The following is a 16,608-nucleotide window of genomic DNA, read 5'->3' as shown; positions in this document are numbered from 1 at the left end:
GGAGGCTAAGCATTCGCTCGGCCGCCCTGGTTCCGCTATCACGCTCTCCAGCTGGGAAGAAGCAGCGGGGCTGCTGCTAGGATCGCCTCCGCCGGAGGAATCATCCGATTCCCTGCGCGGCTCCGCGTCGAAAAAGGTGATGGCGTCGTCCAGCGAGTACTCCGCCACGGAGAAGACCTCCTCAGCCTCGGCACTAGCCTTGAAAAAGGCTGCTCGTCTCTGCTTCTCCTCCGAAGAGAGGAGCTCACAGGGACGGCAGGAGGACTGGGGAGTGAGGGCGAGGTCGGCGTGGCGGGGACCCAGGCATCCCTCACAGATGTCATGCCGGTCGTAGCCCATGATGTAGCTGGTCTGGCAGGACGGGCACAGGCGGATGGTGCTGGTGCTGGACATCTTCTTGTTCTTCGCTCTTTAGTTCAGTGTTTGCTGTAGCTGAAGAAAAAAAAGGGAGCCGAATGCCCGGTCTCACCGTTATTTATACGGACCGGGGTGGGGCCCACACAGCAGGTGGGCGTGGACTAAAGTTTTCAGTGCTGCGCTGCGCGAAGGGATAAACCCACTAGCGATAGCCTTAAAGGGCGAAGCCTATACGAAATAGAACAATGCACAAACCAGGCTTGTGAGAGAAAAAAAACATCAGCCCTGTAAAATATATCAAAAACGATACCAACATCAGAAATACCGCAAATTCATTTAGCTAATTCATGTTGCTCCAAGCCAGTTATGTGCTACCAAAGAGCATCCTTCTGCCTTTAGCCTAAAAGCACGCTCACGCTGCAGCACCTGCTGAGGAAGCAGAAAGACGGCTCAAATTAAAGCACCGAGCAGGGCTGTTACTAAGCAACAGCAAAATGCACAGCATTCCTCCATCTTCCTGCCTCAAGAGCAGCATGGGCGGTGGTATACGAGTGTCCTGTGACTGTTCATGCGTGCGTGGGTGGGGTGGGGTGGGGGGGTGTACTGCAAACAGCAGAAGTTTGCCCACTGTCGTGTTGATTTCTGGCTGAGGTGTTTATGCCCAGCAGATATATAGTGCGGGCATCTGAGGCGCCGCGAACGCTCGCAGATCTTAACGGCTTTCTTTTGTGACGTGTACGTGCGCGCCAGTAGGCATGGGGGGAGAGCGCCAGAGTCAGTAGAGAGGATCGTGTGTTGAGCCAACTCTAACAAAGGAGCACCAAACAGAGGTGCTATCAGTGTAAACAGCGTCTGTGTACCCGTGACATTTACGCCCGACTGCAGATATTTCAACAACCTCACTGGCCACTCTGACCAAGAAGCTCCCAAATACATACGCTGACTGAGAGCGGGGATATTTAAAACCACGTTACACACGCGAGCCGCGCAGCTTTCAAAGAGCTTTTCCTTTTGTTCCAGTTTGTGACAGCAGCATCCCAACCACTCGATGCCCTCTTGTAGACAATAAAGAGGAAGTGGAGAGGGATGTTGGAAGAACGTGCTTGTATTGCTCTTGTGATAACATCACTTTTGCCCTTCGAGGCCAACTTGGGGGTTGGGTAGTGGGACAGAGGATTATAGATGCGCTCTTCCAGAGGTTCGCGTCAGATGTGTCACTAATACAACCCTAGCAGCTGGCAAAAAAAAAAAAAAGCCTCTATCACAGCTTCCCGCTAACGCTTGAGTTTATTATTAACAACACAGATGGGCGTGTGTGTTCTGTTAAAAGAGAGAGACTGATCACCAGATATAAATATAAGAAACCAAGCGGACTATTAGATTGTTCAAACAAGGCTAAGATTGGTATATTTAGAAAAGAAAAAGGCTGAGACACCCCAGCTTTTTTTTTTTTATTTCCTTCTTCTTCGCTGCCATGGCTACTCTTTTACACCACCGGTTTCTTTCTTCTCAGAGCTTTTTTTGTTGTTGTTGTTGTTGTCATCCTTTCTGTGACAGAGTCAATTCTTCTGCCAAGGAAAAAAAAAAAAAATGCATGGGAAAACGGAGCAGCGACCTCCGGGGAGAGGGCCACCGGAAGGGCCGAGACAAGCAGCAGAAGCAGAGGGCTGGAAAACATTTCCACGTCTCTCAAGAACCCAGGAGGCAAAAAAAAGAGCTGGTTTCTGGCAAAGAACGAGGTGGGGAGGGAAAGGGAGGGGGGGTAGTGTACAATGAAGTGAGCCCTCTCGTCAGCTTGCTTGCTTGCTTTGTGAGAAGACCCATAAGGAACTAACACAGTTTAAGAGGATATGAGCAACTATGAACAAGGCAGCTGGAATTTGCTGTCTTATTCTGTGATTGCACGGGCAGAAAGAGGCAGCATTTGACGATACCTTCTGTCTACTTTAAAGTCAACATCTCTCCATCGAAAAGCAAAGCACAGAAACACAAACCGCTCCTCTAGAAGGGAAAACGGGAGACGGCGTCATCCGGCAGAGGGGAATAAGTCAGACTGTTGTTGAGAAAAACAGACACATCCTTTATCTGACTCTCAAGGCCTGCTGCGCTGGAACCATCCCGCTCAACATTCTTTCCATTCCCATACGGGTCGTTAAAAAAAACCTCTTGCCTCATCTGCAGTTTCCTAACTTCTAAATGCGGGAAGGTTTGAATTCAAACATGCTCCCGCCCTTCTCAACCGAACTAGAAATTCTCATTTCCTGGCCCTGTGTGAGGACAGGGAACACTAAAAAAAAAAACATCAATCTGACATCCACAGAAGCCAAATGCGGTTTACAATACTTGCCTGAACAACACATCTCATTTTGATTTTCAGATCAAACCAAGCAGCAAATTTCAATCACATCAGGGCAGCTGGCACATCTGCTTGGGCTGATTAAAGAGGAGCTTGTGGAAAACAGGCCGGGTTTATCTGAGACGCAGACATTTGTCGTGAGCAGCCTTTGGAGCTGCATAAATAAAGGTGGCAGAGAAATGGGGGACTCCCTGAGCTCAGAGGGGGTGGGGGTGCAGAGATGCCCACAGCAGAAGCATCCCTTCCTCCTCCTTGCATTTGATGACCTTGTGGAAAGTAAAGCTGATGTCTGCTCAAATGTGACCCAGCAAACCAATATGTCACATTAAAATATCAAAATCTCCTTACAGTTTTGTGTTGCAATCAGGTTAAAAACGCAAAGCAGATGTGTGTCTTTAGGTTAAATAAAGCCAATGCGGTGGTGTCCTATTTAATGATTTATTAAAGTACCTCTTTCAGCTGGTCGAGCTCCTGCCTGATGGCCTCGTACTCCATCTCCAGGTCGTCGTACTGCTGCTTGAGCTGCTGCTTCTCCTCCAGCACCGCCAGCCCGTACTCCGCAGCCTGGATCTTCTCGCTGGTGGTCTCCGTCAGCTCCCGGGACAGGCGCTTGATCTCAGCCCGCAGCCACTCGGGGCCGGCCTCCAGCAGCAGCATCGCGTCGGGGTAACCCTGCTCCTCCACGGACATGATGGGGATTCGACTTACGCCAGCTGATCTGCGTCTTCAGGCGGTGTTAACCTTGAGGGGAGAACGAGAAGAAGAAGAAGCGGTTGCTCAGATTCGTCTGTGTTTGAATTGCATGGTGGTTGCTAGGTCCGCGTTGCTCCTGGCCTGGCCTCGTGTCTTTGGTCATGTAGATGACTTGGTTCAATTTCCGCTGTTATCTCTTAAAAACGCTCCATCGTTGAGCTCCGCCGTTCTTGCCAGCTCTCAACCGGCTTGTCGGAGCGAGACAGCCGGAGTCAGAATACCAATTGCCAAGGGAAAAGAAGGACGCACTGTTTCCGGTTTTTACTTTCAAAATAAAAGTTCGGTTAGCTAGTTTTGGCACTCAGCGCATACGTAAGAGGAGAATTATATTTGCGTATACGAGTAAAGCCAGTAAAAAAAATATAGGTTAAGTGTAACATTTGTAGAGAGTCTAAAATGTTCACATGTTCTCAAAACGTTACGAGTTGTTTGCTTTGTTTTGAAAACGAAGGTGCTTCTGTTCTGGTAGAGCCAACGGGATTGTTTGGGAGCGCGAGCTCTGTGGAAAAGCCCATTTGCTGAAATCAAACGTCTACGCAATTAGCTGGGAAAGCTCCTGCCCTCTGACAGGGCTTCTAGGGAAATGTAGTCCATTTACCACCCAAAGCCCGGAACAACAGGCGAACAGAGTCACTAAAAACTCACAATCCCAGAAGGCCATTTTGACTTGCCTATGTGGAGTACGGAAATCTTTTCACCGAGCGGTTTGTTGTTAATGAAATACAACAAACAGAAAGGCTGTGTTTGGCTGCCTGACGTTTATCTGCTGCCCTCTGTCGGAAACGTCTGATTTAATAGTTTCAAAATATGCGCATATTTACACATAACTGATAGAGGTCATATTTTTAAACACGTTTATTTCACCTACAATTTCAGGCCGAATTATTATCCAATGTTGGGACGCCATTTTGTTGAGTAACTCTCAAGCTGAACAGTGAAAATATAAATTTAATATAATTCATATTCATAATAATACTAGTAAAATAGTTTTAAAACTATCTTTCATATTAATAAATTCCTTTTTAAAACATATTATAGAGTATTTTCTTTTATAAATTTGATAACAAGTCATAAAACAAATTATTTTATTATTTTAACTTTACACATTGTTGAGAACACAGTTCTGCTTCAATTTAAGTAAGATTTTATTACATGACATTTAGAGTTAACGGAGTATTTCATTGTGTTATTTTGCAGTTTTCACTTAAGTTGTCAATATAGATTTATTTTGTCATTGCTGATTATTTTACATTATGTGAAATACAACGTGCTGAGTTTTCCCACACACCTCAGTATGGACATAAAGAAATGTTTCACGTTTCCTGAAAGGACTCGTGTGGCGTCTCTTGCAAATCAGAAAATCTGTTTATTTTATTTGAAGAGTGTCACTCTTAAAATTATTAGTGTTTAAATATTTATGAGCTGCTGGAGTTTTGTTAGTATTTTAGTCATAAAATTATATTATCTTCATCAACAACACTAAACAACATTTTTTAGTCATCTCGCATTTCTTTTTGTTTTGCTATGAAGAAGCCCCATTTTATTTTAGGTAATAGTTTAAATTAGTTTATGTAATCCTAAACTACCCCTTTAGTTTTACTGCTATAGTCTTAATCTGCTGAGGACGTACTGACCACTTCCTCACTCTGCTGTTTTTACTCTTCATGTATGCAATTGCAAAACAAATACTATTAACTTTGTGTCCTCTGTTTTTCTTCCCACAGAAAGTTTGCTTGTCCCAGTTTTTGTGTCTTTGTTTCTCTTCTGTCTTCTGTGTTTTCAGCTTGTTCAATCAGATGGTCGTCCACCTTGAGCCTGATTGGTTTCCTCCCGTTAAAATGGAGTCATTTCTCTCCACTGTTGCTTTCTCAGGATGGGGATTGAACTGAAGTTTAAAAATAATGATGCAGTTTGTTGCCTTTCCTGGTAAGACAACTGATGAGTAGTTTTATAATATTGTATGAATTATATTTAGATTGAATTGGATTGTTTTAATTGAGTTTGAGTCTGAATATGACAGTATTGGACTGATTTATAACTGAATAAAATTAAAATAAATAGAATTGAATTAGATTAAATGGAATTAGATTAGAATTATATACATATATTCAAAAAAAGCAGAACTGAAATCTAAACCTATCCTAAACCGGCACAAATAGATTTAGATATAAGAATTTAAACACAAATATAAAAGTCTTACTGTTCACTACAAGTTGGACAGCAGGTTTTAGATTTGCATTAGGATTACTGGCTTTGCGCTACATGATAAACTGATCTGTCCTCTGCTCACCTGAAGTTAACCAGCTTTAGTGAGGTGAACGGTAAGCTAATGAGATTTCATCTCCTCGCTGAGGCAGTATGACACAATGACAGGTAGACTTTAGTGTCCTGATACCAAAAACGCCTCAAAACCCATAACAGACCTGTTGTTCTAAACAAAAGATCTGAAAAAGATTCAGTCAATAATTTGTCTGCTTATGAAAAATCAGATTTAATGGACTGCTGGTTCGGTGATAAGTGGTGAGCTCACTATGCAGTATGAAAGGAAGACATATTGATGTGGAAATTGTACAAGTTTTTGTTGAGGAGTGGGAGCTCAGTTTTTGATTTGTTCGCGACAAGATTAGTGGTCTAATCTGGGAGGAGTCAGACATGAACTCAGTCTCCTCAAAGCTGCGGAGAGTCAGAAGGAACCTGTGCAAGTCGCCCATCACAGAGAACAAAATCTCTGCTCCTTTCCATCAGTTATCGTCTCTCACGGAGGAGCACACTGAATCCTTCCTTGCTGCACCGCCTCACAACCCGGAGATAATCTGACACCAGTAAGGCCACGGGATTGACTTCTCACAAAGCCAGAGAGGAAGAGACAACGTCAGAGCTCTGGAGGCTGGCATCAGACAAGCCGTCAAAGTGTAGCTGTAAATCATTTACCTTCTGAGGTGCGGGACGCGGGCATCTCATCTCAACCTCTAAAGGTGAGTCAGTCTTTTAGATTTAATCAACTTTGTTTGGCTGTATTTGTTAGATTAGTTGCATTTCCTCCCATGTAGTCTAATTTAAACTTGCTTTTTTCCACATGTTATTCTTTGAGGAGTAGTGCTGAACTGGACTGAGGCATAAAACTATCTGCCATGAATAATAGTGTTTTACCTTTGTGTGTTTTAAAGGTCTTCCAAACATTTTTACAGCTCAGCCTCAGTCTGATACCTTCACGGTGTAAAATAACAACACAGTCATTCATGAGAAGTGAATATTGATTATAAGCTCTGTTCAGAACACAGTAACAAGGTCATTTATTTTCCCAGGCTCTGCTATGACTGTCAGCCTGAGTGAAGCTTCACATGGCATTCCATGTAAAGATAGGAGGGGGATCTTTGATGGAATACAGTAAGTAAAGATGATAAATACACTTTAGCCAAACTTACCTCAAAATGCCTCAAATCAGATTTGTTGGTGGGCTATATTTGTGCTTTTACCTCACCAAAATGTGCTGTTAAAATGCATTTCTAACATAGAGAGTTAGCTATTTTTACTGTAATGCCCTAACGACGGACATGCAGTGCCAAGCAAGGATTAGACGCGCCCGTGAGCCCTCGCCGCTGATGATCTTAACCATCAGGTGTTTCCGCACAACCTATACTTGATGGAGCCTCTGCAGATTTGTACTACAGCTGTGTCCAAAATGTTTTAAAGAATTTCGATTGCATCTGAAACCCAATCTTTGATCTGCCGACATTAGTTTTTGTTTTTCATGAGTAAATTAAAATAAAAATGTCATCGATTTATGTTTCTTTTCTTGTCCCCTCCCCCTATAATGCAGTCAAAGCCCCCAGAGCAAAATACTCAATAGTAGGAGAAGTCGTACGAAATATCTTTCCTGCACAAATGCAGTGCTCATACGGGTGTGGCGGGGAAGCCTGCAAGTTTGACAATCCATGTTACTGGAGTGAAGATCAACAGGCAATAAAAGGCCTCTATTCATCCTGGTACATCTTCCTCTTCCTCTTTAACAAAGATGTCAGCCAAACTAAAAATTTGTTTCATCCAGCTTGCTTTTTTTATTTTCTGCTGTTCCAGGGTTACCGACCATCTTCTTGCCATGTCCAGACCTTCAACAGAAATTATTGAACAGTATGACATTATTGGCCAGTTCAGAAGGTATTTTCCGTTTAATTTGAAGGTCAGCAGCTTCCGAAAGCGTTTTAGGAAAACGGAGAAAACACGAGAACGACGGGCTCTGTGTTCTGTTTTGTTTTGTATGAAGGAACGGTATCAAAACAGTGATCAACCTGCAAGTACCCGGAGAACACGCTTTCTGTGGAAAACCTCTGGAGCCAGAGAGTGGCTTTTCATACCACCCAGAAGTCTTCATGAAAAACAACAGTATGTGCTTTTGGGGGTATTAACAGTAAATACAAGTTGTTGTTTTTTTAAAACGTAAAACTTACTTAAAATGTTTTTTTCAATTGTAGTTTATTTCTACAATTTTGGCTGGAGTGACTACGGCGTGGCCAACCTCACCAGAGTGCTGGACATGGTGAAGGTGATGGCCTTTGCTCTGCAGGAGGGAAAGGTAGCAGTCCACTGCCACGCAGGTCTCGGACGAACAGGTAGAGTTTGAAATTAAAAGTGCTTTTTACCTGTATAGTTACAGTCTCCTAAAGCGGGGTTCTGTGGAAGGTAGCGATTAATTAACGTCTTACCTGTTGCAGATAGCAGGGGTGCGGCGGTACATGTACTTGTTGACGGTTCGGCACAGACGTTTGGGACGAGTATAGGGAGTTACGTCAGCCGCAGCTGCTCGCCGCTCCCATCTAGAAGCGACATTTTATATAACTGCATTTTGCGAACGGCCTTGACAGAAAAGAAGCAGAGGAAAATACTGTCTAAAGCACACGTGTCAAACTCCATTCCTCCGGGGCCGCTCTCCTGCATGTTTTAGATGTGTCCTTGCTTTACAACACCTGCTTTAAATAAATGACTTCTGCTTCTGCTTCTGGAGAACTTGATGATTTGGTGAGGAGGTGATTAAAACATTTGAATCAGGTGTGTTGTAGCAGAAAAACCTAAAACTCCCAGGACAGTGGCCCTTGAGGCCTGGAGTCTGACACCCCTGGTCTAAAGCACTCAACGTAAAATAAAGCATGGATGGTTCAGAAAAACAGGCAGAAAGACCTGCCTGTTCCGAGTCAAATTAGTTGTATTGAAAAAAAAATTGTGATAGCAAATAGCAGCAGCAGCACTTCTTGTGCAGCCTGGGGCATTCCCTGAAGAAACGTTATAATATTTCTGCTGGAATAATGTAATGCAAAACTCCTCTTTGAGTAGCTGTTAGCTTGTCAGTCCGGTCAGAATTGAGGCTATCCTCAAAAAGTAAGATACTTATGGTTCTTTATCTTTCCAGCCCCACTTTAAAAGATCTGATTATTCATCTGCCCACAGAACTGATCATTTTCTTTTCTCTTTTAACTCCAGGCGTGCTGTTAGCATGTTTCTTGGCCTACACCACCAGGATGACCGCTAACCAGGCTATTTTATACGTACGTGCCAAACGGCCCAACTCCATCCAAACCCGAGGTCAGCTGCGCTCCGTGAGAGACTTTGTTCAGTTCCTCAACCCGCTGAAAAGTGTTTTTTCCTGCGCTCAGCCTCGATCCAACCCAGTCACCCTGTCCCAGTACCTTAACCGTCAGAGACACATCCTGCACGGCAATGAGAGAAAGGAGCTGAGGCACCTGCCTAAGATTATCCATCTAGTCTGCAGGCTGCTGGTGGACATTGCAGAGAATCGTGAGGTGATTGAGGAAGATATCCTCGAAGCTCCTGATATTCATGACTTAGAAATGACTCTCAGTATAATTGAGAGGATGGGACCTGATATGTTTGCCAAGGAGCCCCGCCTACCAGGTTCACCCACCTTACCCAGACATTTCCACGAGCCACCCATCTTCTACCACCGCAAAAGTCTGAGCTACAGCGAGTCCGACTTGAGACGGCTGGGCTCACAGCTAAACCTTCTCACCCAACCTCTGACCTCCTCATTTAACTCTGACGTCAATCTCCCCGCGTCCCGGAGTCAAGGTCAGATCGGCGACACGTCCAACGTTTCTCAAAGCTCAACAGGCACTCTCTGGCAGATCAAGAACGTGGAAAGCCAAAAGGATGGAGCAATTATGCTGAGGAAGGTGAGGGGGAAAACGATCCAACGCAGCGAGTCAGTGGGAAACGATAAATCCAACGAAAAGGGAAGCATGCTGTCCAGGTGGAAGGCAGCGCAGAGGGAAGAGCTGGAAATAAACGGGGCGAGACCTCGAGACACAGAAGAGGAGCAGTTGGAGGTTCCCTGCATCACCTTGCAGTCGGAGTTGTCTCTGGAGGCCAGGAGGTTGTTAGTGGCGCAGGCCCTGGCAGTGGACCTGTTCCTTGACGGGCAAGGGGAGCATAAGAACAGAGTGCTGGCCTGGCAGGTAACTAACCTGCAAAAATGTATACCGTTTATATCATCTCAATCTTGTTAAAGACTGTCCTTTTTCGTCAGCAATAACCCAACGTATCCCCATTAATTTGCCTCAGTATTAAATAATATGAGTGCGTAAATGTGTGCAGGCAGAGCTGAACCAAGGCAACGCGTGGGAACGGCTGTGTACGGAGCGAGACCCCTTCATCCTTACCGGAATCATGTGGGCCTGGCTGGAGCAGCTCAAAGAGCCTGTCATCTCCAGCCAAGATGCCAAAGCCCTGAATCCCGACAATACAGACGCCAAACCTGTCCTCAACACACTCGGCCAGGTCAGAGGTTACTTTGTACTCAGTCAGGTTTAACAATTTAGGACCTATCGCCTGCCGCCTTTCAGGCCAGAGTGTAAAACTGAGATCATCTCATCATGAGAAACTCCAAAGCTGGGGCAGTTTCAGTCAAAAGTGGAAATATCACATACATAATCTCATGTGATATTGTGAAATCTCACAAGATTTGTTAGTGCCTGGAGTTCGTACTGAGCATGACTCTTAATATCAGTAAACTTGACTGAGTTGGAGTCATTTTGCTGGTGGCCATCTTGAATTAGGCTGACTCCAAAAGCTAATCCGATGTAGAGGTACATCTAGTGATTACTATCTGAGAGGGTAGTTCATGAGATATTTTGCTAACACAGCAAAACAAGCACACAGACAGGGGAAAAAAAACATGCCAACAAAGAGTTAACCCTCGCCTCATTTCTTCTCAGGCTCCTAAAGAAACATTAACGTGCATACTGGACTGCATGGCTCACATGCAGACGATATCAGAGCAGGTTGAAAAAGCATTCCTGCATCGTACTATCAAGGCTTTCACCTGGGTAAGAATAACCCGTGAACTTATTTATTTGGCAATTGGCATACACTTAAATCTATTGCGACTGTTTAACCCAGTTTCCTTGTTTGCGTTTTACCAGCTGAACATGAATACTGAGGACGGGAGGAAGGTACACGAGTCTCTCTCTTCAGTCCTGAGGCGTCTTCTTAGGGACATGAGATCTGTGGCCATGGGAGAACAGGAGAGATCTGGGCCTTCTTTCAGCATCACATGAATACAACCAGACCTGATCTGTGCCTTGAGACAAAAGCTACAATTGTTACTTATAACCTTTTGTATGTAACTAACAAATACAGAACTAACTAGCATCTGTATTTCTTATGATACGTTTTGCCTTAAGCCTAGTAACATTCATCATTTACAGACCTCTGCTCTGAAAGCGCAATTATAGAACATCCCAATACAGATTATAGTACAGTTTTTTATTATTTTCCTATATGTTCCCACAACCTTTGTTTTAGAATCTGCATTCCAGGCTCCATTCCTCTTTCTTGTAGACATGGTTCTACCAAAAACATCTTATTTAAAGTTTACAGAGCATGGTAAGCCGTGCGTAATAAAAAATCAAACGACCCTCCTGCCAGAGGGTTGTGCAAATTACTTGAAGGCATTTTGGTAGGGTCGCGACAATCAAGATGTGAAGGAATATGCTTTCAGGACGTCCTTTCCGTCGTTCCCCTCCACCGAGGCCACGATGCTGGAGTAGTCGCAGGCGACGTGGGTGAACCCTCTAGAAAAGGAGAAAAACATGAGGCAGGAAAATGCAAGATTAGTCATAGTCACAGGCAATCACAGCACTCCTCCTGAAGCCAGCGCACATCATTTGTTTTTAGTTTTTTGCTAACTGTTACGTGGAAAGGCGGATGTATGGAAAGCCAGAAGGATCAACATTTACACACTTTGAAATGTTCTCTGATGTCTAATAAATGGGTCAGCGGGCTTTTAAACAATCATGTGTAATGGGTAATCTGCAGCATTAAAAGGTTTTATTGTCGATTAGTTGTTTTTTGCACTCATTTCATTTCAAAGGATGTGCAGAATTAAAAATAAACTCATGAACAAAAGTGGCTCCAAAAACACAACATGGCAGCGCCTGCGAACGGGGATATATCGGCTTCGGTTTTGAACAACGTAGAGGAGACAGAGACACTTTGTCCATCTCTTTTATGCCGATGGTATGTATTCAGCCAAACATGGCTCTCCTGATGATACATTAGAGATGTTGCAGCGATGCAGCAGTCTCTACCTGGACATGGAGTGAGAGCCTCCCAGTAAGTGATACTGACTCTCCAGGGTCAGTCCGAGATCTCCGTGGCTCCTCCACGTCAGCACTCGCAACGAGAGGTCCTGAGATGCCGTCACCACCCGAAAACTGTCCTGAAAAAATTCATGAAAACAACACGGAGGCGGTGGAATGAACTGCCAGAAACAAAGAGCAGGCGAGGGTATATTTCTCTGGATGTAAAAACAAAAAACCAGCCTACCACACACATCGAAGTGATGGGCCTGGTGTGATCTCTGAAATTAGCAAGCAGGATTCCTTTCAGCGAGTACACCCACAGCTGATCCCCGGCTGACAGCACGATGTAGTTGCTGCTCCTGGCCTCGAGAAGGACTCCTGAGGAGAAGCTGTTCGGGTTCAAGGGGAAGGACTCCACCTGCTGGACTAAAAATGGGAAAAAAAAAAATCCTTGATTCAAATTCAACCAACAGTTAAATATTTTGGAAATAATCTACCTGCCTACGATGAAACACCAGCTTCTCAGGTTTAATAAATTTAGGGCAGCTGATGTGAAAGGCATCTGTCAGCATTCAGGTCAAGTGAGGCTGATTCAAGTAGAGTAACTGGTATGTGAACTGCTATTAAATGTGTATTAAAAGCCTTCTGCATGCCATGGAATAAGCTAAATAAAGCCCAAATTCCAGGAAAATTACTAAATAGTTTCGGCAGTTGCAAGTAAATTTCCCGCAATGACTCACCAACTGTTTTTTTTTTTTTTTAATAACCCGGGCTCAAAACTAAAGCATTTTCCGAGCGATTATACGCGTCAGCCCTCACCCTGGATCTCTGTCTTGTACTTCGTCTTCTTAATGCTCACATCGAAGACAGTGAGGGCATTGTTGCCTCTGCGCCCGGTGTGGTGGATGACGGCCAGTCTGGCAGGCTGGGTGGGGATGAAGACAGCCGCCTGGCATCCAGCGACTGGCACGGACTGACTCAGAGGATCTTCGTCTTCGAGCGGAGAGGTCAAACTCTCGCTGTAGATCACCTGGCGACGGACCAAATGACAGACCTACCTAGAAATGCTTCGCAGTGTGAACGTCTAACTGAGTTATTTGCACAGAGGTGATGTGGTAACCGAACACACACACACACAGTCAAAGACAAATACCTTTGGACTTAAATCATCACTGTCCTTGGTTCCAGCTACAATCCATTTCTTGTCAGGAGAAACTAGCAGCACGTTGACCTTAAAGCTGTCACACACCATTAAACTGGACTTTTTAGTCAGAGTGACATCAGCCAGCGTACACACTGATCCCTGAGCCGTTCCAACCTGGAAGAGAATTTAACAATGTTTTTCTTTAAGAAAAAAGAAACTAAACTATTTTTAATTCTTTACCCGGGAGTCTTTGATGCCACTTACAGTCAGGAACCAGTCATTGTTGATGTTGTACTGCAGTAAGGTACAGTGAGAGGACGCAGTAGAAAAGGAGGCCAGCTCCAGGCCGGTGTGGCCCTGCCACATCTTAATGAGGCCAGTGGAGTCTGATGTGATCACAACTTCCTGCTTCTCGTCCACGACAATCCCTGTTAGAGGATCCTGCACAGGGCTGCGCCACAGGAGCTCACCCTGAAGGAAAAAATAAGTATTTGTTTTAGATTTGAGAAAAGGCTTTTAGGCAGGTTTGTAATGGGAAAATCCCACATCAATAAACATACATCTGATTTTAGGCTGATTAAAAGCAAAACATGAAGATCTCTCTGCCAAAATAAACCCTTTTCAACATGTTGACTGTAAGCAGTGACGATGTTGGACTGACTTTCTGGACGTTCCACGCTCGAACTGTACCATCAGTAGCAGCGCTGCAGACGACGGCGCTGCTGCTCCAGACGTCTGGAAGCTGGCTTGAGTTCCCGCGCAGGTATGCCACACCCACCACCCTGCCTGATTGGACGGGGACATTCGGCACAGATCAGATAAAACGGATCATGAAGTCACGTTAGGGGGAAATCCTTGCTGTGCGGAAAGCGAATGCGTACCCGTGTGTCCTCTTAGGCTTTTGCAGGTGTAACCTCCGGACCGGCCTTTTGTCATTTTCCGCTCCAGCTGGGAACGTCGCAGGAAGTAGCTTTTCCACGACTGTTCGCTCCCCACAGCGGCGAGGTTACAGAAACTCCAGCGCTGCAGACACAACCTCCTGGGGAGAACACATGACCAAATGTTTGCATTCCTGTCTTTTTCCTATAGCCTATCTGTTGGTCAAAGTCAGGGCTGCACAACTCATCAAAAATGTATTCTCACTGCAATGTGAATGTGTGCAGTATTGTGAAGAACTGCTTGGATGGCAATAAATTACAGACATTCATGCTCTGCATGTCAATGATGTATTCGACCAATCTAATGGATTCTCACTGCCATGGTTAAATGAAAGTAGCCGAGATGAAAAAGCACACAGAAAAGGCTGTGAGCTTCATGGTGACACAGCAGAAAGGAGAGGAGTGAGGAAAATACTATGTTTTTTTCTAATAGCAAAAAGGGAAATCACATTGTTTAAGATCATGACACAGACCAAACTGGAAATGTTTTTAATGTGCAGCTGCTGGGGTTTAATACAAAGCCGTTCTAAGCTTTGAGACAAGCACTGAGAAGAGCTCATTGTGAAGCACTAACATGTCAACATCTGCTCTGATCAACAATAATAGACAGAAGAGTCAGAAGTGATGGCTCTAGAGTCAAATGGGTCCCAGAGAGCGAGTTCGGAGCCATCTCTTTCGGCTCCCAAATGGCTCCTCACGAGAGCCGTTAGTCCCATCACTAAGAGGCAGCCATGTCTGGTATGTAATGGTATGAATCTGTGCGTCTAAATGTATTTTAGATAGAGATGAAAACTGGCCAGACTGTACTTGGATTTATTTTTTTGAAATGTAGCAACAAAAACACGATGCAGGGATGAGATCCTAAATGTCTCTGTCCGGATACAGAACATGTCCTGCTGTGGATGCACTCCACTCACTGACCCAGCATGTTTGTTGTTTTTTTTTCCTGGGTAACCTGTGGAATCAACAAACATCCATTACGCTCATGTGACGTGGGATATAAAATACTTAGGTCCAACCCTTTTTTGCCCAGTGATTTTCCAGCCACCGTGCTCATTTTAAAAGTCATTTTCTGCAGGAAGATTTAAAACCAGAAAGATTTATAACCAACAGGACCAGATGTTATAAATGAACTGAGCAGAGATGTTTCTTTCAGAGACAGCTGGATTAGACATTCCAGATTAATCCTACCAAGATGCAACTCCATGATAAACATGCATTTTATTTTTTTGTAATTATTACTACCACTCAGGCATTTCAAGGTTTACTTTTTTTTTTCCAAGAGTAAATTATTTTGTGTCAGTACATGAAAAGAGGGAAGCGCATAGAAACAAACGCAGTACTTAAAAAAAAAAGACAAAGGATTTGTGATAAAATACTGATTTAACCATAATCGTTGGAGTTTCAATATTTAAACAAACAAAAAAAACATTTCTTGTTTTTTTTTTTTTTTTTTTTTTTTTTTTTGGGGGGGGGGGGCTGTGGATCAGTGATGCTGCTATGTTTACATTGTTATGATAAAACTTTAATTTGATAGTTTGATCAGGAGGTGAGATTAGATATTTGGTTTTGGTCTTTGCTGGGTTCAAAGTTTTGAATAATATTCATATCAATATTATTTGCACACTCCTCACCTCGCTCATGAAGATAGAAAGAGACAATAACTCACCTCCATAACCAGGGGGTCTCTGCAGCTTCGTGCCAGTCCTGAAAATATACAAATAAAGTAAGAAAACATGACAATCGGTGCAGAAACTCTACTTCCGCGAATCAGACACACCTCACCTTACACACGCTCGTAGCGCAGAGTAAATCCTCCTCGGTCAGAAATGTGAAAATTTCTATAAGACAATCACTAATGAGGGAACATGGATCCATACTGACGGCAGTTTTTTCACCAAACTTCACCAATTTCACCCCCTGTCGAAGTTAAAGCGACGCGTTACGAAAACTACGGTAAGTGTTGAGGGACAATCCGGATGTTTGTGTGTTTTTTTTTTAGGCTGCAGTGACTTTACTTCGCCACCAGATGTCGCCATGGCAACAGGTCCGGGAGCGAAGCTCGGGACAGACTCCACAAAGATGCGACAGGAGGATGACAGCTACTGTTACAGGTGGGAAAAATAAAAATAAAATTAAAAACAACCTTTTTTTTTTTTACATCTTACGAGTATCTAACATGCTGAATTCCTCAACTGCTCAATCTAATTACCTGTCGAGAGAGAAAGAGAGAGAAAATTGAGAGAGAGAGAGAGAGAGAGAGAGAGAGAGAGAGAGAGAGAGAGAGAGAGAGAAGGGTATTTTTCTAGTCTGAGTCTGGACTTGAAAATAATATTATTTAGTAATTAAAGTAATGATTATAGCTGGCGTTTGCTGTGTGTTTCTTGGCAAGTGTGGAGACACACAGGTAAGTGAAACAAACGTACGAGCGCGTGACACCCTGACTCACTTAATAACCAAATTAAT

General features: G+C 44.0%; 3 protein-coding genes across 3 annotated transcripts in view; 1 reads left to right on the top strand and 2 right to left on the bottom strand.

The window, feature by feature from the left end:
• LOC108232062 (protein bicaudal D homolog 2) overlaps nt 1-3,656 on the bottom strand; it is a 41,333-nt gene extending 37,677 nt beyond the window's left edge. Inside the window, exon 1 of the mRNA XM_017409614.3 lies at nt 3,164-3,656. Coding sequence (XP_017265103.1) covers nt 3,164-3,403 — 240 coding nt within the window. The 5' untranslated portion in view covers nt 3,404-3,656. The remainder of the gene's footprint in view (nt 1-3,163) is intronic.
• Nucleotides 3,657-3,961: 305 nt separating this feature from the next.
• ptpdc1b (protein tyrosine phosphatase domain containing 1b) lies at nt 3,962-11,367 on the top strand. Its single transcript, XM_017409342.3, has 11 exons — nt 3,962-5,392; nt 6,212-6,441; nt 6,772-6,853; nt 7,287-7,452; nt 7,544-7,624; nt 7,731-7,849; nt 7,939-8,076; nt 8,942-9,933; nt 10,073-10,255; nt 10,693-10,803; nt 10,900-11,367. The coding sequence occupies exons 3-11, from the start codon at nt 6,808-6,810 to the stop codon at nt 11,032-11,034; spliced, it is 1,971 nt and encodes a 656-aa protein (XP_017264831.1). The 5' UTR covers nt 3,962-5,392; nt 6,212-6,441; nt 6,772-6,807; the 3' UTR covers nt 11,035-11,367.
• Nucleotides 11,222-16,134, bottom strand: fbxw12 (F-box and WD repeat domain containing 12). Its single transcript, XM_017409343.3, has 10 exons — nt 15,928-16,134; nt 15,812-15,849; nt 14,086-14,243; nt 13,866-13,990; nt 13,469-13,675; nt 13,214-13,378; nt 12,880-13,090; nt 12,305-12,486; nt 12,067-12,197; nt 11,222-11,550 (listed from the first exon to the last, which is right to left on the bottom strand). Exons 1-10 carry the CDS (start codon nt 16,018-16,020, stop codon nt 11,451-11,453), a joined length of 1,410 nt encoding a protein of 469 aa, XP_017264832.1. The 5' UTR covers nt 16,021-16,134; the 3' UTR covers nt 11,222-11,450.
• Between the last annotated feature and the right edge of the window lie 474 nt (nt 16,135-16,608).

The sequence above is a fragment of the Kryptolebias marmoratus genome, linkage group LG8 (assembly GCF_001649575.2).
Source record: "Kryptolebias marmoratus isolate JLee-2015 linkage group LG8, ASM164957v2, whole genome shotgun sequence".
In the NCBI taxonomy this organism is placed as follows: Eukaryota; Metazoa; Chordata; class Actinopteri; order Cyprinodontiformes; family Rivulidae; genus Kryptolebias; species Kryptolebias marmoratus.
The sequence above is the reverse complement of the archived record's forward strand: the minus strand, read 5'-3'. Positions and strand labels throughout refer to the sequence as shown.